The 19,477-nt window shown below is 44.7% G+C and overlaps 1 protein-coding gene across 1 annotated transcript in view; it reads left to right on the forward strand.

Moving 5' to 3' along the window:
- Positions 1–551: 551 nt before the first annotated feature.
- IRS1 (insulin receptor substrate 1) overlaps positions 552–19,477 on the forward strand; it is a 58,668-nt gene continuing 39,742 nt past the window's right edge. The window contains exon 1 of the mRNA XM_056849387.1: positions 552–4,196. Within this exon, the coding sequence (XP_056705365.1) occupies positions 602–4,174 (3,573 nt within the window). The 5' untranslated portion in view covers positions 552–601 and the 3' untranslated portion in view covers positions 4,175–4,196. The remainder of the gene's footprint in view (positions 4,197–19,477) is intronic.

The following is a 19,477-nucleotide window of genomic DNA, read 5'->3' on the forward strand; positions in this document are numbered from 1 at the left end:
CAGCGGGGCCCCTCTTCCCCGCGCCTGCCTCCCTCCCTCCCTCCTTCCCGAGAGGATATTTAATCGGCGCCTGGAATTGCTCCTCGCGGAGGGTCACTTGAGAAGAAGGGGAGGGGGCTGTTTGTTTGGGAGAGAGGAGCGACCGGCGGGGCGGGGTGGTGGTGGTGGTGGGGGGCACCCCGTCCTGCTCCCGCCGCCGGAGGACCCCGCCCCCTGCCCGGATGAAATGATGCGCTGCTCCCCTCTCTCGGCCGCCGCTCTCGGGACGAGGCTCCCCCGGGGCTTCATCGGGACGGGACTTTGGAGAGACACGTTTGCTCCCGCGGAGGGTCGTTTGGGAATAAAACCGCAGCGCGAAGTGACTCTTGCTGCTGGAGCTGGAGGGAGGCTCTGCTGCTGAACAGCTGCCCCTCGCTCGCCGCTCTTCCCTTTCCTCCTCCCTTTTGGAAAACAGGGATCCATCCCCGAGACGTTTTTGCTGTTTGGGTTTGCTGCCGCATGACTCGTGTTTCGGGCCGCTGCGCCTTCTGCCTCTCCCCCCCTGCGTGTCAGAAGCCGCCAGCTGCGATAGGAGCTGCACCGGCGCCTCGCTCCTTCCACCATGGCGAGCCCCACGGATAATAACGAGAGCTTCTTCTCAGATGTCAGGAAGGTGGGTTACTTGCGCAAACCCAAGAGCATGCACAAGCGCTTCTTCGTGCTGAGGGCGGCCAGCGAGTCGGGACCCGCCCGGCTGGAGTACTACGAGAATGAAAAGAAATGGAGGCACAAGTCGGGGGCCCCCAAGCGCTCGATCCCGCTGGAGAGCTGCTTCAACATCAACAAAAGGGCAGACTCCAAAAATAAGCATCTGGTGGCTCTCTACACCAAGGATGAGCACTTTGCCATTGCTGCTGACAGCGAGCCGGAGCAAGAGAGTTGGTACCAGGCTCTGCTACAACTGCACAACCGGGCCAAGAGCCATCACTATCAGCACCACCACCACCACGGGGACGTCGCTGTCGGAGGTGGGAGTGTTGGGGTGGGAGAGGCCGGGGAGGAGAACTACGGGGATATGGCCCCTGGCCCGGCATTCAAAGAAGTTTGGCAAGTGATCCTGAAACCTAAAGGTCTGGGACAGACTAAGAATTTGATCGGCATCTACCGCCTGTGCCTAACGAACAAGACCATCAGTTTTGTGAAGCTGAACTCGGATGCGGCGGCGGTGGTGCTGCAGTTGCTCAACATACGGCGGTGTGGCCACTCAGAGAACTTTTTCTTCATTGAGGTGGGGCGCTCTGCAGTCACCGGACCAGGTGAGTTCTGGATGCAGGTAGATGATTCAGTAGTAGCGCAGAACATGCACGAGACCATCTTGGAGGCCATGCGGGCTATGAGCGAGGAGTTCCGGCCCCGTAGCAAAAGCCAGTCTTCCTCCAATTGCTCCAATCCCATTTCCGTGCCTCTCCGCAGTAGGCATCATGTCAACAACCCCCCGCCCAGCCAGGTGGGGCTCAGCCGTAGGTCCAGGACTGAGAGCGTGACTGCCACCTCTCCTGCTGGCAGTGGTGTGGGAGGTGGAGGAGGGACAGGGGGCAAGCCCAGTTCTTTCCGTGTCAGAGCCTCTAGCGATGGAGAAGGCACCATGTCCAGGCCAGCTTCGGTGGATGGAAGCCCTGTGAGTCCAAGTGCCAACCGGACCCACTCGCACAGGCACCGTGGCAACTCCAGGCTTCACCCTCCTCTCAACCACAGCCGCTCCATCCCAATGCCTTCTTCCCGTTGCTCCCCTTCTGCCACGAGTCCAGTCAGCCTGTCGTCCAGCAGTACCAGTGGCCACGGCTCAACTTCCGACTGCCTCTTCCCGCGTAGGTCCAGTGCTTCAGTTTCTGGTTCCCCCAGCGATGGGGGCTTCATCTCCTCTGATGAGTATGGATCCAGTCCCTGTGACTTCCGGAGCTCTTTTCGCAGTGTTACCCCGGACTCCCTGGGACACACCCCACCTGCCCGGGGGGACGAGGAGCTTAGCAACTACATATGTATGGGGGGTAAGGCTGCTTCTTCCTGCTGCAGTGTCACAGCCTCTAATGGTCATTTTACCCCCCGCACCTGCCATCTTCAGCAGCAGACTCGCTATCCTGGTGTCCCAAGCTGCCCCCGGCTTGGTAGTGAGGATGCAGGTGATCTGGATAAAGGCTTCAGGAAACGGACTCATTCAGCTGGTACCTCCCCAACCATCTCCCACCAGAAGACACCCTCACAGTCCTCAGTGGCTTCCATTGAGGAATATACTGAGATGCTCCCCTCATATTCCTGCGGTGGTGGTAGGCACTCCTCCTACCGACATTCTGCCTTTGTGCCAACCCATACTTACCCTGAGGAGTGTCTAGAGATGCACCACGTGGAGGGCAGCCACCACCAGACCAGCTCTACCCCACACACTGATGATGGCTACATGCCCATGTTGCCAGGAGTAGCCCCTGTCCCCAATGGTGGTAGTGCTCCCAAAGGCGGTGATTACATGCCCATGAGCCCCAAAAGTGTGTCTGCTCCGCAGCAGATCATCAACCCTGGGAGAGGAGGCCGTCACGTCCAGGCCATAGTGGACTCCAATGGCTACATGATGATGTCTCCAAGTGGGAGTTGCTCTCCGGACAGTGGTCCCACTGGCTACAGCAAGCTATGGATGAATGGGACAAGACACCATCCCAAATTATCTGTGGAGAGTAATGAGGGGAAGTTGCCAAGTGGGGGCAGTGATTATATCAATATGTCTCCAGCCAGTGGCTCTGCTACCAGCACCCCTCCAGACTGCTACTTCACCAGCTCAGGACATCCAGGCCCAGAAGAACCATCCATGCAAGGCCCTGCTCAGTCCCACCATAAACCCACCTACTCTTATTTCTCCCTGCCACGTTCCTTCAAACATGTGCAGCGCAGGACTGGTGAAGAGGGCGGTACCCAGATGCGCATGTCTCTCAGCTCCGGCCGCTTACTGTATGCTGCCGCTGAGGACTCTTCCTCCTCCACTAGTAGTGATAGCCTCGGTGGCCCTGTGGGTCCGGAGGGTGGAGGGTTTTCTGTTCCTCCCCAGACACAGCCTTTGCAGCCTGCTCCGTCTTGTACTGTGGACATGGCTGTGCGGACCAAGAGCCGCCTGGCCAGACCTACCCGTCTGTCTTTGGATGGCCCTAAGGCCAGCACGTTGCCACGTGCTCGGGAGCAGCTCCCAGAGCCCAAAAGTCCTGGTGAGTATGTGAACATTGAATTCAAGCAGCCAGCCTTTCCGTCGCCTTCATCCCATGGAGATGCTGGATCCAGTTCAGAGGAGTACATGAATATGGATTGGGGAGCGGCCTGCCCATCCAGCTTGGCATCCATACAGTCAAGTCGGGGCGGGGCAGTCCCCAGTGGTGGCCGAGACTATATGAGCATGCAGCTGGGCAGCGGGGGGCAATATGTCGTGTGTGCCCATACCCCCTCACCTTCCCCTCCGGCCCTTCTGCACAGCTATGCCGACATGAGGATGGGCCGGGGCAGGCCCGAGAAAAGCCTACCTGTTGCGGGGCTACCTTCCCCACATCCCCAGACTCAGCCAGGCGAGCTGGCTGCAGCCTTGCCCCACTCCTGCTCCTCGTCCATGGTGGGGGGCCCAGGGATGAGCAGCGCCTTCACACACGTCAGCCCCAGCCGCCAGAGTGCCAAAGTGATTCGCGCTGACCCACAGGGAGGCCGGCGGCGTCACAGTTCTGAGACGTTTGCTTCCTCCACCACCCCTAGCGGTGGCCTCGGTGCCTCGGCCCTGCCTCACGGACCAGGAGGAGGTCCTGACGAGGCAAAACGCCACAGCTCTGCCTCCTTCGAAAACGTTTGGCTCAAGCCTGTGCCTGGGGAGCTGGGGGCCTCCTCGGGCCTCACCGCAAGCCTCAGGAGGGAGCTGGCTGCGGGCGGGGCTGGAGGCGGCGTCGAGAATGGGCTCAATTACATTGACCTGGACTTAGTAAAGGATTTTAATCAGCGCCCACATCACCACCCCCACCCTCAAGAGAGCACTTCTCTGCTAGGGGGCAAGCAGACGACGCAGCAGCATCAGCCACCTAAATCTCCTAATCAGCCTTGTGGGAGTAGCCACTTGAGTGATGAATTAAGTGCATATGCCAGCATCAGCTTCCACAAGCGGGAGGACATCCAGTAGCTGATCGGGAGCCAGAGACAAGGTGAGTATTCTGCCAGCTGATGGTTGCTTCCTGGGGGCGGATTGGTTTGTGTGTGAGGGACAGGACTCCGATGCACATGGGGAAGGGGAGATAAAGCAGTGCTTTTTGGGTAATCACAAAAGGTGCCTTAAATTGATTTCCCTGTAAGCATTTAGAAGACAGCCACTCAGTTTGGGTATGATTAGATAACTTATCCCAGCTGGCAAAATGTTATGTAACTAATTCTTGCTATAACCCACTTCTAATACTGCATTCTGTTTATCCCCCTTTACACTCACACCTCTGCCCATCGTTATCTATTTATTGATAGAGTATTAGCATATTGATAGGTTATGTTTAGAGCAATACTGCATTTTACAAGGGGTGGGCAGATCCAATACTTGATAGCATTGTGTAAGAAAAGACAGTCTTACTAAAGGGTTGTTAGTAGGGGAGGAAGGAAATCATAATTAACAGATAATAAAAGTGATAAGAAATAATTAAACAGTAATAGCTTTAAGCCAATTGTGAAGAAAATGTATACATAACAAAACCAGATCTCTGAGTTTTGCTTCATGTTTTTGCTATGTACTGTTTCTTTGAGTAGCATTTGATTTGAATTTTGCGTAAGAAAATTTGTGTACAACATTTGTGTACAAAAGCGGGGGGGGATTTGTAAAATGATGCATCTGGGATGCAGAACTTTTCTGTTTTCCTTTGTTTTTGTAATGTAACTACTTTCAGAAACAAAAATGAAATAATACAGCTCCTGTAAAGCAAAGTCATTTCTTAAATGTAAGAACATCAATACTGTGCAGCATTATTGTTATTAATCATTATTGATGGTGGTTTTTCCCCTCATCTGCTTTTGGCTGAACCCCTAGAGGAGTGTCCTTTTGGATGCTCCACTGCCCTACTTGCTTCACCTTCAGAAAATTGTAGCTTAAAGAGGGAAATCCTCCTCTCTCTTTCTTGCTGTCTCTTATTCTGTGCTCGCACAAGCTTGTGTGTATATGAGAAAGAGGTGTGGTCTTACACAGCGCATAGGAGCAGGAACTGGAAACCTCTGCAGTTTAATCCTGAATGAGCCAGTGACAAGTTCTGTGGCCCTGGGCGAGTTTTCCTGTGTGTAAAATAAGTGTAGTAATACTTCCCTCAAAGGGTTGCTATGGGGATTAATTGGATAATGTTTGCAAAGCATAGTGAACAGGAAACAAAGTACATACTGACTGGTAGTATGTATGCAGATCTGCTTAATGCCAAATATAGTTATCAAGAAAGCTCTCCCCCCCCCCCGCTGGCCGTCTTAATTCATGGGCATGCTGGGCAGTTGCCCAGGGCCCCCACGAGCATAGGGGCCCCATGCTTAACCTATGTATGCTATGACTTGCTGTCAATGAATAAATACTATACTAAACTATAAATATTTTTTATTGGAAAATGAATATTTAGCATGTGTTTTACTAACGATAATGAACAATATTAATGTTAATTTGGGTTTGGATTTGTTCATTATGGAAGCATCAATAAGTATAACTTTAATTTTATCAACCATTTACATTTTTATTCCTGTAAGTGGTTGTGTAGGTAGGGGCCCCAGTGCATTGCTTTGCCCCCCCCCTTTGTATAGTATCAAGCAAAAGAAAGTTGATGGATTTAAGCCAAATTTCCATATCATCAAGACCCCAGGGCTTGTTGCCCTGGGGTCTTGATGATGCGGGGTAGAGAAGACAGCCCTGTGCGTATGGTCTGGTGACTCTGTACAAGAAAGCCTGACGTAATCATGAGGCGTTTTCTCATCACTGGATTTTCCAAAGTGTGTATACTACTGGTGTGAATATGGTTGCTGCTTTTCTAAAGTGTTTCTTCCACCAATTATGCTTGTCAAAATGTTGACGTTCTGCCCAGCCATGACTCTGCTCTAAGCTTTGTATTATCACGGACCTCATGATCTAAGCTGACCTCTTCCCATCACCCTTTATCTTTGATCCATGGTAATCATTGAAGAGAAGTAGGAAATGTTTATATTGGCACAGATGGAGGCAAATTCTGCAGGACTTTTTTAAATCTTAAATGTCATAACACACATTTCTTCTGGTCTGTGATGTGTTTTGATCGCTTGTTTGCTGGGTGCGAGTATTAACGCTGATTGGAACAGTAAAGGTTCTTAGAAAGCGTAGAGATGGTTTTTCTGTGAAATTGAAAACTTTTGAGTATCCAGAATCCAACCAAAAGTAGATTTTAGTGTTGTTGTTTTTTTAAAAAACATACATATAAAGCACCTTAATTTTACTATTTTCAACTGGATAGCTAGCTACAAATTGTCATGTGTAAACATCTCCTCAGTTGTAGTATTTCAGGAAAGCAAGGGCAAATAATGGAGAGTGTGGTCTTGTTTAAAGGTGGCTACCTGAATGAAAATAATGGTTTTCACAAAGGCAGTCTTTAGAGTCACGTTTGTTGCAGTCACACTATCTTGTGTGTAGCTACGAATAGTTCCATGCAGCTGCATTCTTTTGCTGTCTGTTCAAAATATAGTCTAAACAATCTTCAAGACACTGTTCTCTAGATTCCAACTTGCTGAGGATTGCTTCTCCCATTTTGTTTCATTTCCTAATCAGATATACTGTCCCCTGTCCTAGTGGCCAGTTGTAAGAATGCTGTAGTTTTTTTTTTTTGTCATGGCGGTTTGCATAAACAGCAAATGCTTTTACAGTCTTTTGCTGCCCTTTCGCCTCTCTTGTTTATTGTGCCATCATCAGAGCTGGAGAGCGATAATTACTGCAGAACCAGTGATTGTGAAAGTGGCTGCGTATGGAGATATTAAGGCTGAAATGTTGCCCTAGTCCTTGATGTCCTGTCTGAAATTGTTGTTGCATTGGATGGTTATGCATTTCTAAGAGGTGTCCAGTGAACTAGTGATTATGGTTCTTGCATTATAAGAAGACTAGGCAAAAGACCAGTTAAAGCAGATGGTACAACTTTACTGCACAGCATTGCTATTTTTTTTCCTTTCTAGTACCTAGCTAACAGAACCAAGATTTTTGAAAACACTTTTCTGCATTTTGGGGAGATGGGAAGTTAAATCTTAGTGTCCAGTTTCTTCTCATATGGGATGAAGTCACTTGCCTCCCTTGAGCCTCTTAGCCCCACTGTTCTGTTCTGTCAAATTTTGAAGGCAACATGACAGACCTACAGCCAGCATGGTGTAGTGGTTAAGAACAGTGGTTTGGAGCTGTGGAGTCTGATCTGGAGAAACGGGTTTGATTCCCCGCTCCTCCACATGAGCAGTGGAGGCTAATCTGGTGAACTGGATTTGTTTCCCCACTCCTACACATGAAGCCACCTGGGTGACCGTGGGCTAGTCACACTCTTTCAGCCTCACCTACCTCACAGGGTGTCTTGTGGGGAGGGGAATGTGATTGTAAGCAGGTTTGAGTCTCCTTTAAGTGGTAGAGAAAGTCGGCATATAAAAACCAACCCTTCTTCTTCTTCCCAAGTTTTGTGAATTTGGTCCTAGCGAGCCAGGGGTCTTTAAAAAAAAACAAAGTAAGGTTTTCATTTATAGGATCTCTGTTCATGTGCAGAAGAAACCCCGTTCATGCCCTTCCTTAACCTGTTTTGGTGCTGGCATGTCTGCATTCAGGACAGTTTGTTTACTCAAAAACGTAGTAACGTTAAGTAAGTGGAATTTTTTAAAAGTGTACAGAAGAGGTTTAGTCTATATCTATACCCCTGAAGGACATTCATCCACAAAACAGAACCAATCTGATAAGTCAGAAACTCTGACCATCTAAAGTGGACTGTCAATAAGCAGCATCCATAATCCCATTGTATTTTATGCAGCACCCATTATTATTTTACACTAATCTCATTATTTGCAATTTATTAAACTTCTTCCCAAGCAATAAGCCATTATTTTACATCCTGTACACACTTGCATAGTATGTGTCCTTATCAATATAATAAGTTTGTCAGTATGAGGTGATAGAAAAGCAAAATATTGTTGGTTTTAGTTCTGCCCTTTCCCATATAGACGTTGTAATATCTGAGTTTTTCAGTAGTGGTTTCACGTTTTGCGATCCTGCTCAGCTTCCATAAACTGAAAAATGTAATTCTTAAGACGTCTTAAAGTCAAGAGTATTTTTATTACCTAATCCTCTTATGTTGCTCTTTTGCTGCTTTATGAGAAAGTTATTTTGCTGCCATGCTTTGTGTGTTTGCATGGAAACCAGTAGATACTGGCACTAAACATTATGTAAGTTCTGTTCGGGACATGAGTCCAGTTACGTCTGTAGGAGAGCTCCTGGAGATTTTAGACCTGCTGCCGTTTTTGTTTAATTTGTTATAGGCACAGACAAGTTACAGTGTTTGAATTGACGGTACTGTTTGGGTTGGGAGTGTAATTCTCTTACCAACGTAAGTCCACTGTCACAAGCAACAGTGGGCCAGTTTAGATTGTTAACTGTGTAGAAGCTTTGGAACCCTGCACCTTTATTTAGGTAGAACTTAGAAGATGATGTTAAAGCTATGTTCATAGGAACAGAAACAAACAGCATTAGGTACTTCTGCTGAGATTAGTCAGGAGACTGTTCGTTACTTGTATTGTTGTTCACACACATTTTAACAAACAGGCTACATAAGTCTCTTGCTTTCCCCCATAGAAGATCTTGGTCAGTGAATGTACCAGAGTGGTCTTATGGTTTTGCTTTCAGATTCTTTGCAGTAGACAGAGAAACAGTTACCCTATCCTTCAGTTTTTCTAATTGAAATCACCCCTACCTCCTCAACACTATTAGTTTTGGAAGGGAAATAAAGATATGCACAAGATGAGTATCTTTTTTCCTTTCACAGCTTTAACTCCCCCCCCCCCAAGCAGTTTTCTTGTGCGAAAACCGTGCTGAAGGGGGAGTTATTTTGCTACTTCACGTAGTTTTCACATGAGAAAAATGTTTGGGGGGGGGAGGCAGGAGGCCTTCCTCAGCCCGCTGTGCTGTTGCAAGCCCATTTGAATTCTCCTTTTTTCTCAGAAGTAGTTCCCTGCAGCTACTGTGTGGCTGCGGGGAACACGGGCAAACTAGTGTAAACAAGTGAAGAAACGTATTGCGTAGTTTGCCTCTCAGCATGAACAGTGTAAGACAGAAATGAGTGTTAAGAACATAGAGTACATTTGTGAACATGTCATGAGAGACATTTTAAAGTACTTGCACATCACAAAAAAACGTTTCTGCATAATCCAGAAAGTACACACATTCATTAACTGATTTTCACAGAGCTGGTTAAGAACATAAGAAAAGCCATGCTGGATCAGACCAAGGCACATCAAGACGAGCCGTCTGTTCACACAGTGGCCAACTAGGTGTCTTAACTTTTGCAAGCATGACACTACCTTGTGCTACACAAGTACATGTGAAAGTGAGGTTCTTATTCATTGTTTGTAGAGACAAAAGAATGAGAACCTAGTTTTTGTGATATCTGCTCATTATGTTACCAAATAAAAAGAATTTAAAACAATTTATTTCTTTTTTTTAAAGAATTTAAAACAATTTCGGTGTTGACCTAAAAGAATGAAAGGGTTGACTCCAGAACACTCTGAGGAGGGCTCTGCTTGCAGAACAGATCTCTCTCTCTATCTGGTGCTGTCCATTAAGCTCTCTGAAATACTGCTCCTGTGAGATAGGGGTTTTTGAGGAATAGCATGAAGTAAATATAGGGATCCGAAGTGGGATGGGGAATAGATAAAATTATTCCACCCCTTGTGTGACTGGAAGTGACCTTCTCCTTGTGGAAGAACCTTTTGGATCCAACCCAGTATATGAATGGTGGAGAAAATTGCTTCAAATGATCCTTTCTCTTGACTGATGCAGTTTCTCTTATTAGGTGCTGGCTCTATTCAGAGGTTTGAGTGAACACATGGAGATCAGGATTCAGGGGTAGCCGACATCCTTATACATTGACTCCAGCATATTCATTTCTACACTCATGAATGCATGAACTTTTTTGAAGTCAGAGAACTAACAAAATAAACCTTAGCCACAGTTTTGACTGAGGAATTTTGCTGGGTCATTCAATATTTGTTGATCCAGCCATTGACCTGGGAATAAACAGTTTAGCCACAACATCAGTTTCTGGGAAACTAGTGAACCATGGCTATGCTGGAGAAACTCCAGTTCTCCATCTGAGAATGACTGCTGTAAGGCTGTTATGTTTTGGTGGGTAATAATTTATTTACTGTAGTATTTGTGAGTTGGATTTTCTATCTATACCTGAAGCATTAGCAAACAGACACAGTATTCCTTTTATATTTGTTGTGCGTTTTACACTCTTTATTTGTACAAGCCCAGGCCTGTTGGAAGATTCTGATGGGGGCACAAACTGGGGGAGTTCACGTACCGTGGCTGCTGTATTCCTCCCTGCCTACACTTCCTTTTAAACATTGTTGAATCAGCTTTGATTGGCTTGGGTGCTGAGTATGCATTTTTACATGAAATCTCTGGGCAGAAAGGGCAGAGCTTGCTTCCAGGACTGGTCCTACATATATCTGGGTTTCACATAGCTGTACACACTTCCAGCAACAAGGTCTTCTCCCATTTCATGACATGGGATTATTGCTGGCCTGTATATTTGTATGAGTTAGTATGTCACAGAATCTAGAGGAGCTGCTAGCTACTCTATCTGTCTCTGAGTGTGCATGCATATGTGAAGATGAACTTATAGGTTTTCCTATATATATCTATGTGCAGTTTTAGGGAACCTATTGCAGACGATTGAGACATGTGATAACCGTAACTTGTCTGTAAAATGGCCCAGAGTTTTCCTTCTGAATCCAGGTTAACTAACTCTCAGTTAAAATCTTTTGTGGTTAAGGTGGAGTAGTATATTAAAGAAAATAACAACTAAGACTGTGATTTACATATCATCAAGAGACTGATGTACTGTTGAGGATGAAAGCTACCAAAGTATTTGTAGCTGTAGGCATCAGCAACTTGAAGATCCGTAAGATACCCAACTTCGATGCATTGCAACAAGATGAAAGTCCAAACAGTGTGCACTTGTTTGGGTCTTCCTTAGCTAATCAGGTGCCTAATTTACAGTACAATCCTGAATGAATTAAGTTTATTGAATTCAGTGGACTTAGAAGGGCGTAACTGTTAATGATTGCACTGTGTCCAGAGTAGGTACCGAGCCTCTGCCCTTTAGGGGCCTTCATGCCGAGTCCGGACAGCCCAGCAACAAGTCTGGCGGCTTCCTTCCCCCCCCCCCCCCGCCCCTGACAGCTCAAAGGCTGGTGGTAACTCACCTGCAAGAGCAAGTGCGAGGTGAGAATGTCAACAGCGTGGGAATGGCAGGCCCAGGAGTGGGCTCAGCAGCTGCAGCTGATCGTCACAATGGCGTCATCAGCCAGCTCCACGGCAGCAGCACTGGCCAGGAGAAACCCCCAGAGACATGGCTGGCCCATCGACTGCCTGACCCCAGTATGGAAGCAGGCAGCAACTCCCCGCCCCCCCCCCAACCATGACCCGGCTGTGGATGGGTTAGAGAGACAGGAGGGAAGGGCAGAAGGCATGATCACTGGAGACCAAGCCCTATGAGGAAAGGCTGAGGGAGTTGGGAATGTTTAGTCTGGAGAAGAGGAGGTTGCTCTCTTTAAATATTTGAAGGGCTGTCAGAGGAGGGCAGGGAGCTGTTCCTGTTGGCAGCAGAGGATAGGACTCACAATAATGGGTTTAAATTACAGGCGGAAAAATACCAGCTGGATATTAGGAAAAAAATTGTTACAGTAAGAGTTGTTTGACAGTGGAATCAGCTACCTAGGGAGGTGGTGAGCTCCCCCTCACTGGCAGACTTTAGGCAGAGGCTGGACAAACACTTGTCAGGGATGCTCTAGGGTTGATCCTGCATTAAGCAGGGGGTTGGACTAGATGGCTTGTATGGACCCTCCCACCTCTATGATCCTTTGATTCTATTATCACAAGAGCCAAAAACTCATTGGTGGGCAGTCTGGGTGAGTTGTGTGATGTTTGATTGGCCTTTGCTTCCCAACAGGGGAGGAAAAGGGCTGGGGATTGGTAGGATCAGGGCCCGGGTGGAGCAAGTGGGAGGCTAAAGAAGGTTCCAGGAACAGGCCAGGGAGGAAAATGTTGTTGGCCACCTCATATTGCGGTGGGGCAGAGTCCAACTGGGAGGAGGAACAACAAGGTGGTGCAACCCCCTCCCATTGTGAGGCCTAGGGAGACCTTCCTCCAAAGAGTACTCAAGATGGCAGAGCGCAAGGCATTAATGTTGGAGCAGGCAGAGCCTCACACTCTAAGTCGGTGTGTTTAAGGCTGAAGTCCTTTTCACAATTACTTGGGAACAAGCCCTATTTAAAGCAGTGCCACTTCTGAGTAAACACATGTAAGATTCCACTGCATTTGTTTGTAGTTTTTATATTAAACTTAATGCAACAGCATTTTTCTTCATCATTAACACCCTGAGCCATCAAAGTTTTCCAGGTACACTTGCTGGATCAGGAAGCATCTGGGATAAATCTGATACATCTGAATGTTGGTTTGTCTGCTCCGAATACTTTCATTGGGATGAGCATTCAAATCTGTGTCCCCATTGACTTTTTAGTGCAACTGCTCATGCATGAATACTTTAAAGCTCATAGAGAAGGCCCAGTCTACTGCTTACTTGGCTGTAGGCTATGTTTTTGATATGCTAAAAATGTTCACCTAAAAAGACTAAAATAATTGCATTAGTAAACAACAATCATGTTCGCTCTCTCTCTCTCTAGTTAGCTACTAAACTAGGAGCTAAGTAACTTCTGTTCTGTTGTGCTTGATGAACAGCTGCATGTCAACTTGAATACTTATATTCTCAAACCAGCAGAATTCTCTACCATACCTTTTACTATCAATCATTACATTACCTTGTAATTATGAAAGAACACCTTTTTTAAAACAGATGCATGTATTGCTTCCAGCAGTGTGTGATTTGGCGGATTAGATGAACAAGATCTCGGACTGGTTTTTTGAGTATTGAGATACTTCAAAGATGTAAGATACCAGGTTGCTAGAATTTAAAAGATTTTCATTTGGAATATTCAACATGGGATAATTTGCAGGAACTGTCCCAAAATGGATGAGGTAAAATTAATCAAAAATGAATAGCTCCTCATGTGGCTTTTATTATGCCCATACCGGTTTTCTTACACTTGTGTTTGCTAGGGCTGCAAGCCTCCGGTGGGGGCAGGGGATCCCTGCCTCCAGGTACTGTTGCCTGAAAAATTAAGAAGAAAATAAGGCCTTTTGTACTTACAGGAAGTTCTTACCATAGACTTTCTGCTGATTTTTAGAGCTGCCTGGAAGTGGCAAAGGGTAGCTCTAGGAATAGCTGGAAACTCTCTGATAAGAACTTCTGGTTTCTACCATAGAGTTTCTGGTGATCCATAGAGCAACCCTTTGTCAATTCTGGGTAGCTCTAGCAATCACCAGAAAGTTTATGGTAAGAACTTCCTGTAAGTTGACGAGGCCTTACTCTTTAATTTTTCTCCCGGGATGCTCCCACGCCCCAAACCCTCCTGCCAGTTGCCAGGCAACCTTAGTGTTTGCATGTCCTTAAAAGCAACTTAAATCTGATCATTTCCTTGTTTTTGATGAAAGACTTTGATCTAGGTTGGACTACTATTGCAATTCTTCCTGACCAATTTTATAAAAACACAGAAGCAGTTGACGTGCATAGGGTCTGAAAATATTGTCCCTCTTTTGAGATAATTACTTACATCCTGAGACAGGTGGTGTCTGTGACTCCTTTTTGTCAGATTTGGTTGGGGCAGTTGCTGTACGTTTTCCCCGGGGAAGGAATGTTTTAGCTCAAACAGTTACTTTTGGGATACAATTCAAAGTGCTGATACTGACTTTTAATGCTGTAAACTGTCTGGGCCCTAGGTAACTTAATTTATTATGTATTAATGAACACATGAAGCTGCCATATACTGAATCAGACCCTTGATCCATCAAAGTCAGTTTTGTCTACTCAGACTGGCAGCAGTTCTCCAGGGTCTCAGGCAGAGGTCTTTCACATCACCTACTTGCCTTGTACCTTTAACTGGAGATACCGGGGATTGAACCTGGGACCTTCTGCATGCCAAGCAGATGCTCTATCATTGAGCCACAGCCCCTCCCCTAAAATTAATAATATTTTAATACGTTTTTGCCATCAAGTCACATCTGATTTATGGCGACCCTGTAGGGTTTTCAAGGCAAGAGATGTTCAGAGGTGGTTTGCCATTGCTGGCCTCCACATCACAACCCTGGTATTCCTTGGAGGTCTCCCATCCAAATACTTGCCAGAGTTGACCCTACTTAGCTTCTTAGATCTGATGAGATCAGGGTAGCCTGGGGCTATAGAGGTCAAGGCATTTTCATACTACCTTTGAGTAAAAATAAAAAAGACTCACAAGAGCCACTCAAGATTTGTCTAGTCTCACAGGAGCCTGTCCATGTGCTGAGCTCTTCAGCTGACACTGTGTTCCAAGTGCCTCCTGTCATGAGAAGTTCAGTAGCAGTGCAATCCTAAACAGTTACAACCCTTTTAAGACCATTGAAATCAATGGGTTTAGAAGGGTGTAACTCTGCCTAGGATTGTACGATTACCTAGGAAGTGAAAACAGTTTTGTTTAGTTGTGCCTTTGAAGGAAGAGGGATATGATGGCATTAAGAGATTATTTACTACATTTTATTAAGAGGCGTGAAAGCCAGGGGGATGGGAAGAAAAGTATGTGTGTGTAGGGGTCCTCTAAATGCTTCAGTTCCGCCCCCCCCCCCCCGACCTCATATTTCTCATTACATTCTGCATTTGGATCTGATATTTCATTTGAGGTGTGTGATTTTATATGTTTCTATTGTTTGGAACTGATTTTATTGGCCATCTTGTATACTTCTTGCAAATATAGTCCACAGTGATGGCCTTGTATCGAAGTGTGGATCTGTTTGAACATGGACCTCTCTCCTGGTCTAAGGCATACTACATTCTCATTCATTCAAATTATTTCTAAATCTAATTCTGTTCCCCTGGAACAAATGACAGCAAGAGACATTTGTTGAAAAATGTAAAAAATTAATTATTGGATTTATCTGGCATTTTGAGTGTTCAATTTGTCTGTGATTTTAAAAAGAAAATGTTAGTAGAAAACAAACCTAAAAATGAAAGAGTCTGCTGAAAAGTTTGTTTAAATGGGAAATCTTGTTAAGGAGCATCTTGTTAAACAATTACCAGTTTCAATCATTTTTGTAGTGTGTTTTATGGAACACAGTGAAACACAGTAGTTTACAAATATGGCTGTATTCCCAGTTTGCCAGAATGCTGAAGTTGAAATCTTGGTCTCTTGACTATATACTATTTATCGTGTATACCTTTGCTTAAATCAATATGGAATCAATAATTTTGAATAAAATATGAATTATAAGCAATGCTGTGAAATTCAGTTGTGCAAAGAATGTGTAGTACAAGTTCTGTTGGGGAAACCTTAGTTGATTAAACATCATTAACAATTCACACATCTATGTGACGGATTTTAACCAGCGCTGAGTATAAAAAGTTAAAAGGCATTTAAATAAGTTTGCACTGTTAAAAATAAACTAAAATAGCTTGAAGTATCTCTCTCTCTGATCACATTTGACATATCTAGGTCACATTTAACCTTGTTTAATTGAAAGGTTTGCAGATTTGTTTATAAAACTTAACAGCGCTAATGAAAAGACAGTGAAAAGATAGACATGTTATTTCTCATTACACTTTTTCAGTATATTGGTTAAATCTATTACATTTTAGAAAATTCTTTTATTCTCTGGTCTACAGCCACTTATGTACTATAAAATGTACAATTGTGGCCTCAATAAAAAAAAACTGGTGAATTGCTGTTGAAAAATGGTGCATTAGCCCTTTTATTCTTTATCCCTGACTTCACAGTTGGAGTTTCCCTTGGGGCTAAGGTAGACATTACTGGGGTGGCTGAATTGGTTGTTGACATATCAGCCCCATTTACTTGTATAGTGGGGTAGGTGGAGGGCCTTATTTTGATATTAAAAGGATGACATGGTACCTTGGATCAATCTTGTGTATGTGGTTGTGTGTGTGTGTGTGTGTGTGTGTGTGTGTGTGTGTGTATATATATATATATATATATATATATATACACACACACACACACACACACATATATATATACATATATGTATATATGGAGATGATGTGAAAAACAGGTAGTGGTCTCGTTTCCTGAAGAACCACATGAGAGTTTGAGGACCAGAGGCAGCAGATGAAGTCACTGGGAGGTACTAGTAGGAAGGGCAAGCTTAAACTCAGTCTGGTCTGGATCTGATCATGGCTGTGCTCATGGCTGTGCTCATGGCTGTCAAGTTGTCTTGACTGAAGAAGAGAGATCCTGAGGTATCCTGATTGTCCCATGCCTACAGCTGGAGTGAAGATTATAGCCCAAATGATGTTGTTGGGCTGCACGAGCACCAGAGCTTTCCTACCTTCTGTATCGCAACTGGCCACGTGGCACAAGTTCTTAGATCCAGAGGCCTGGTAAAGGTCCCACCTTGGCCCTTTATGAAGGGCCCCTTTTCCCATCTTACCTCCCATAATTTCCTAAGATGTTCATTTCCCCAGCCCTTTTCTCTCTCCCTCAGATAGGTTCCTTACTTTCCTATTTATTTATTTGAATTTATTTTTCTTCTAGATCCTCATCCCCTGCCCCAACTGAAAGCAATTTCAGAATTTATCTTTCCTTGATTTTCAGTTTAGCAAAGAATAAAACCACAGATTGTTAAGGGTCTTGCATTCACTTATTGCTGGCAAAATTATGTGTAATTTGCAACAATTTATTTTACTTACCCTTTCTGTATAAGACTATTTGCATCTGAGCTTGCAAAGACCAATTTTGGATTAAAAAAAAGAAATCTTAAATGCAGGCTTACAAATGAAATCTCATGATGGAGAACTCAATCATGTTCTCATGTAATGTACACTTCCATGCCTATTTGCTTAGAAATTGGAAAACAATTACGGTAATATAATGTCTTTATTTCCACCTCTCTGTCTCTTTTTTTCTCTCGCACACAATTTTATTTCACTCTCATCCAACTTGTGTGTGCAGGAAAATGGAGATGACCAAATATTTTAATATCTTGTGTTTTAAATGCCACAACTAAATGTATTTGACATGTTTATTAATAGCCAGGTATTAAAGGAATTGAGTATGTAGACATCAGATACAAAGTATTGGTTAGTGTTGTTTGGTAAGCAGCCCTTGCCAGTGGCAAAGGATAAAGCAAAGTTTCAAAATATGCCACAGTATTAGCAGAAGGCACTCCTGTTCATGCAGGAAGGGACATTTCTTTGTACCCCCCTACGCCTCCTAAAAACTCTTTCCAGAAGGTCAGAGGATCCTTTTCAGGATGGAGCCACAAGCGTGGTGAGGGGGAGCTTCGTCTCAGACAATGGGATTTTGGATTCAAGGCATTATGTTAACAACTTAATTTCCTGTCAGCATGAACATAAATTGTTAACACCATAGCAGTTGAGTTAGATGACCCTACTGTTCTGGCAGTTAACTATAGGCTAATGCTTGAGAACTTACCCTATCTCATTGAGGTTCATGTGTGTTTGATCACTATGAAAAGGACATGAAAGAAATGCAGGGCTTCCCCTGCCACCCCTGCATCTTTAATGGGGGGGGGGCAGTAGATGCAAAAGCTTCGTCACTCGAAATGACAAAGGATTTATCCAAGTATTGTTCTGCGCTAGAAGAGTAGAAGAAGATAGGGATACCATTGAAAGTATGGACGTTTTTGTTAATGCTAGAACATGGGGGAAAGTGTCAACATATTTCCCTCCTGGTTCAGTCTTTCTACTCTTACTACAGGTTGAGTGTCCCTTATCTGGACTGCTTGGGACCAGAAGTGGTCCATATTTCGGATCTTTCCGTATTTTGGAATATTTGCCTATACATAATGAGATACCTTGGGGATGGAACCCAAGATTAAACACAAAATTCATTTATGTTTTCTATATGTTTTATATACACTTTATATATATCACCTAAATGTAATTTTAAACAATATTTTTAATAATTTTGTGTAAATCGAACCCTTAGAAAACAAATCGACGTGCTGCTGATGGCCTGTGAATAATGAGCGCATGCTGGCTCAAACAGTCTGGTTTTCGGGTCAGTCCAGATATCGGATATCTTGATAAGGGATACTCAACCTGTACTATTTTTTTTTGCCATCGAGTCATGTCTGACTTATGGCGACCCCTGGTGGAGTTTTCAATGTTCAGAGGTGGTTTGCCATAGCTTGCCTTCGCGTCAAGATCCTAATATTTCTTGGAGGTCTCCCATCCAAGTTCTTCCCAGGGTCGACCCTGCTTAGCTTTTTAAATCTGATGAGGTCAGGCTAGCCTGGGCTATCCAGGTCAAGATCTTACTATTATGGATATTTAATAAGGTATTGCTCTTCTACTCTTGCAATTGCAAGCCCTCTTTTTTGCCAGATAAAATGATGAAAGTTGATACTTCAGGTATGTAAATTTTAGTCAGCCTAATCTGGAGTCTTATGTATTAGGAATTCCCATTCAGTGTACTTTCAGGGACAGCTCAGCATGTATGCCTCCAGTACAGTGAATAAGGAAGGCTACATTCTCCCTGGAGCTCCTGCACAGCTTTGGACTTGGATCAACACATACTGTAATAAGGTTGATAAATACATGAACGTTTAAGTGTTATACTTTAATAAATTAGCATAGTTGCCTACCTATATAAAATTTTCTGAGTATCATTTGGTATAATTAACAGTTGTTAAACTTCAAGAAATATTTTCTTCATCCAATGTTTGTACCTTGCACGTTTCTACAAGGGGAAAGGTGTGCCGGCACGCAGCTGGGACTTGTGGTATCTCAGGCCTTTGAACTAGGTAAGGAATGTTTCTCAAGATGGAGGAATGAATGGTTGGATGGTACTCTTCGCCTCGAGGCTTGAAACTCACAAGAGGAATGTTATCGTATATTCAAAGCCTGTTTCATATAAATCTTTATTGAAGAAAAGCTTGGATGGAATCTTTGCTATCATCAAGCACAAAACTGCAGGAGGGGGAAGAAAGGATGAGCTCCTCAAAGGAGTTTCGTTGGTTGGTGATAATATAGGAAAGAATGAGAAAGATGCGCCAATTGTGCTATGGTGGGGCGATCCAGCTTCCGTCTACCTCTGCATGTGTGGGGAAAGACTTTCAGAGTGGAGGTTGTACAATCATGGT

This window comes from Euleptes europaea, chromosome 5 (assembly GCF_029931775.1).
Source record: "Euleptes europaea isolate rEulEur1 chromosome 5, rEulEur1.hap1, whole genome shotgun sequence".
Lineage (NCBI taxonomy): Eukaryota > Metazoa > Chordata > Lepidosauria > Squamata > Sphaerodactylidae > Euleptes > Euleptes europaea.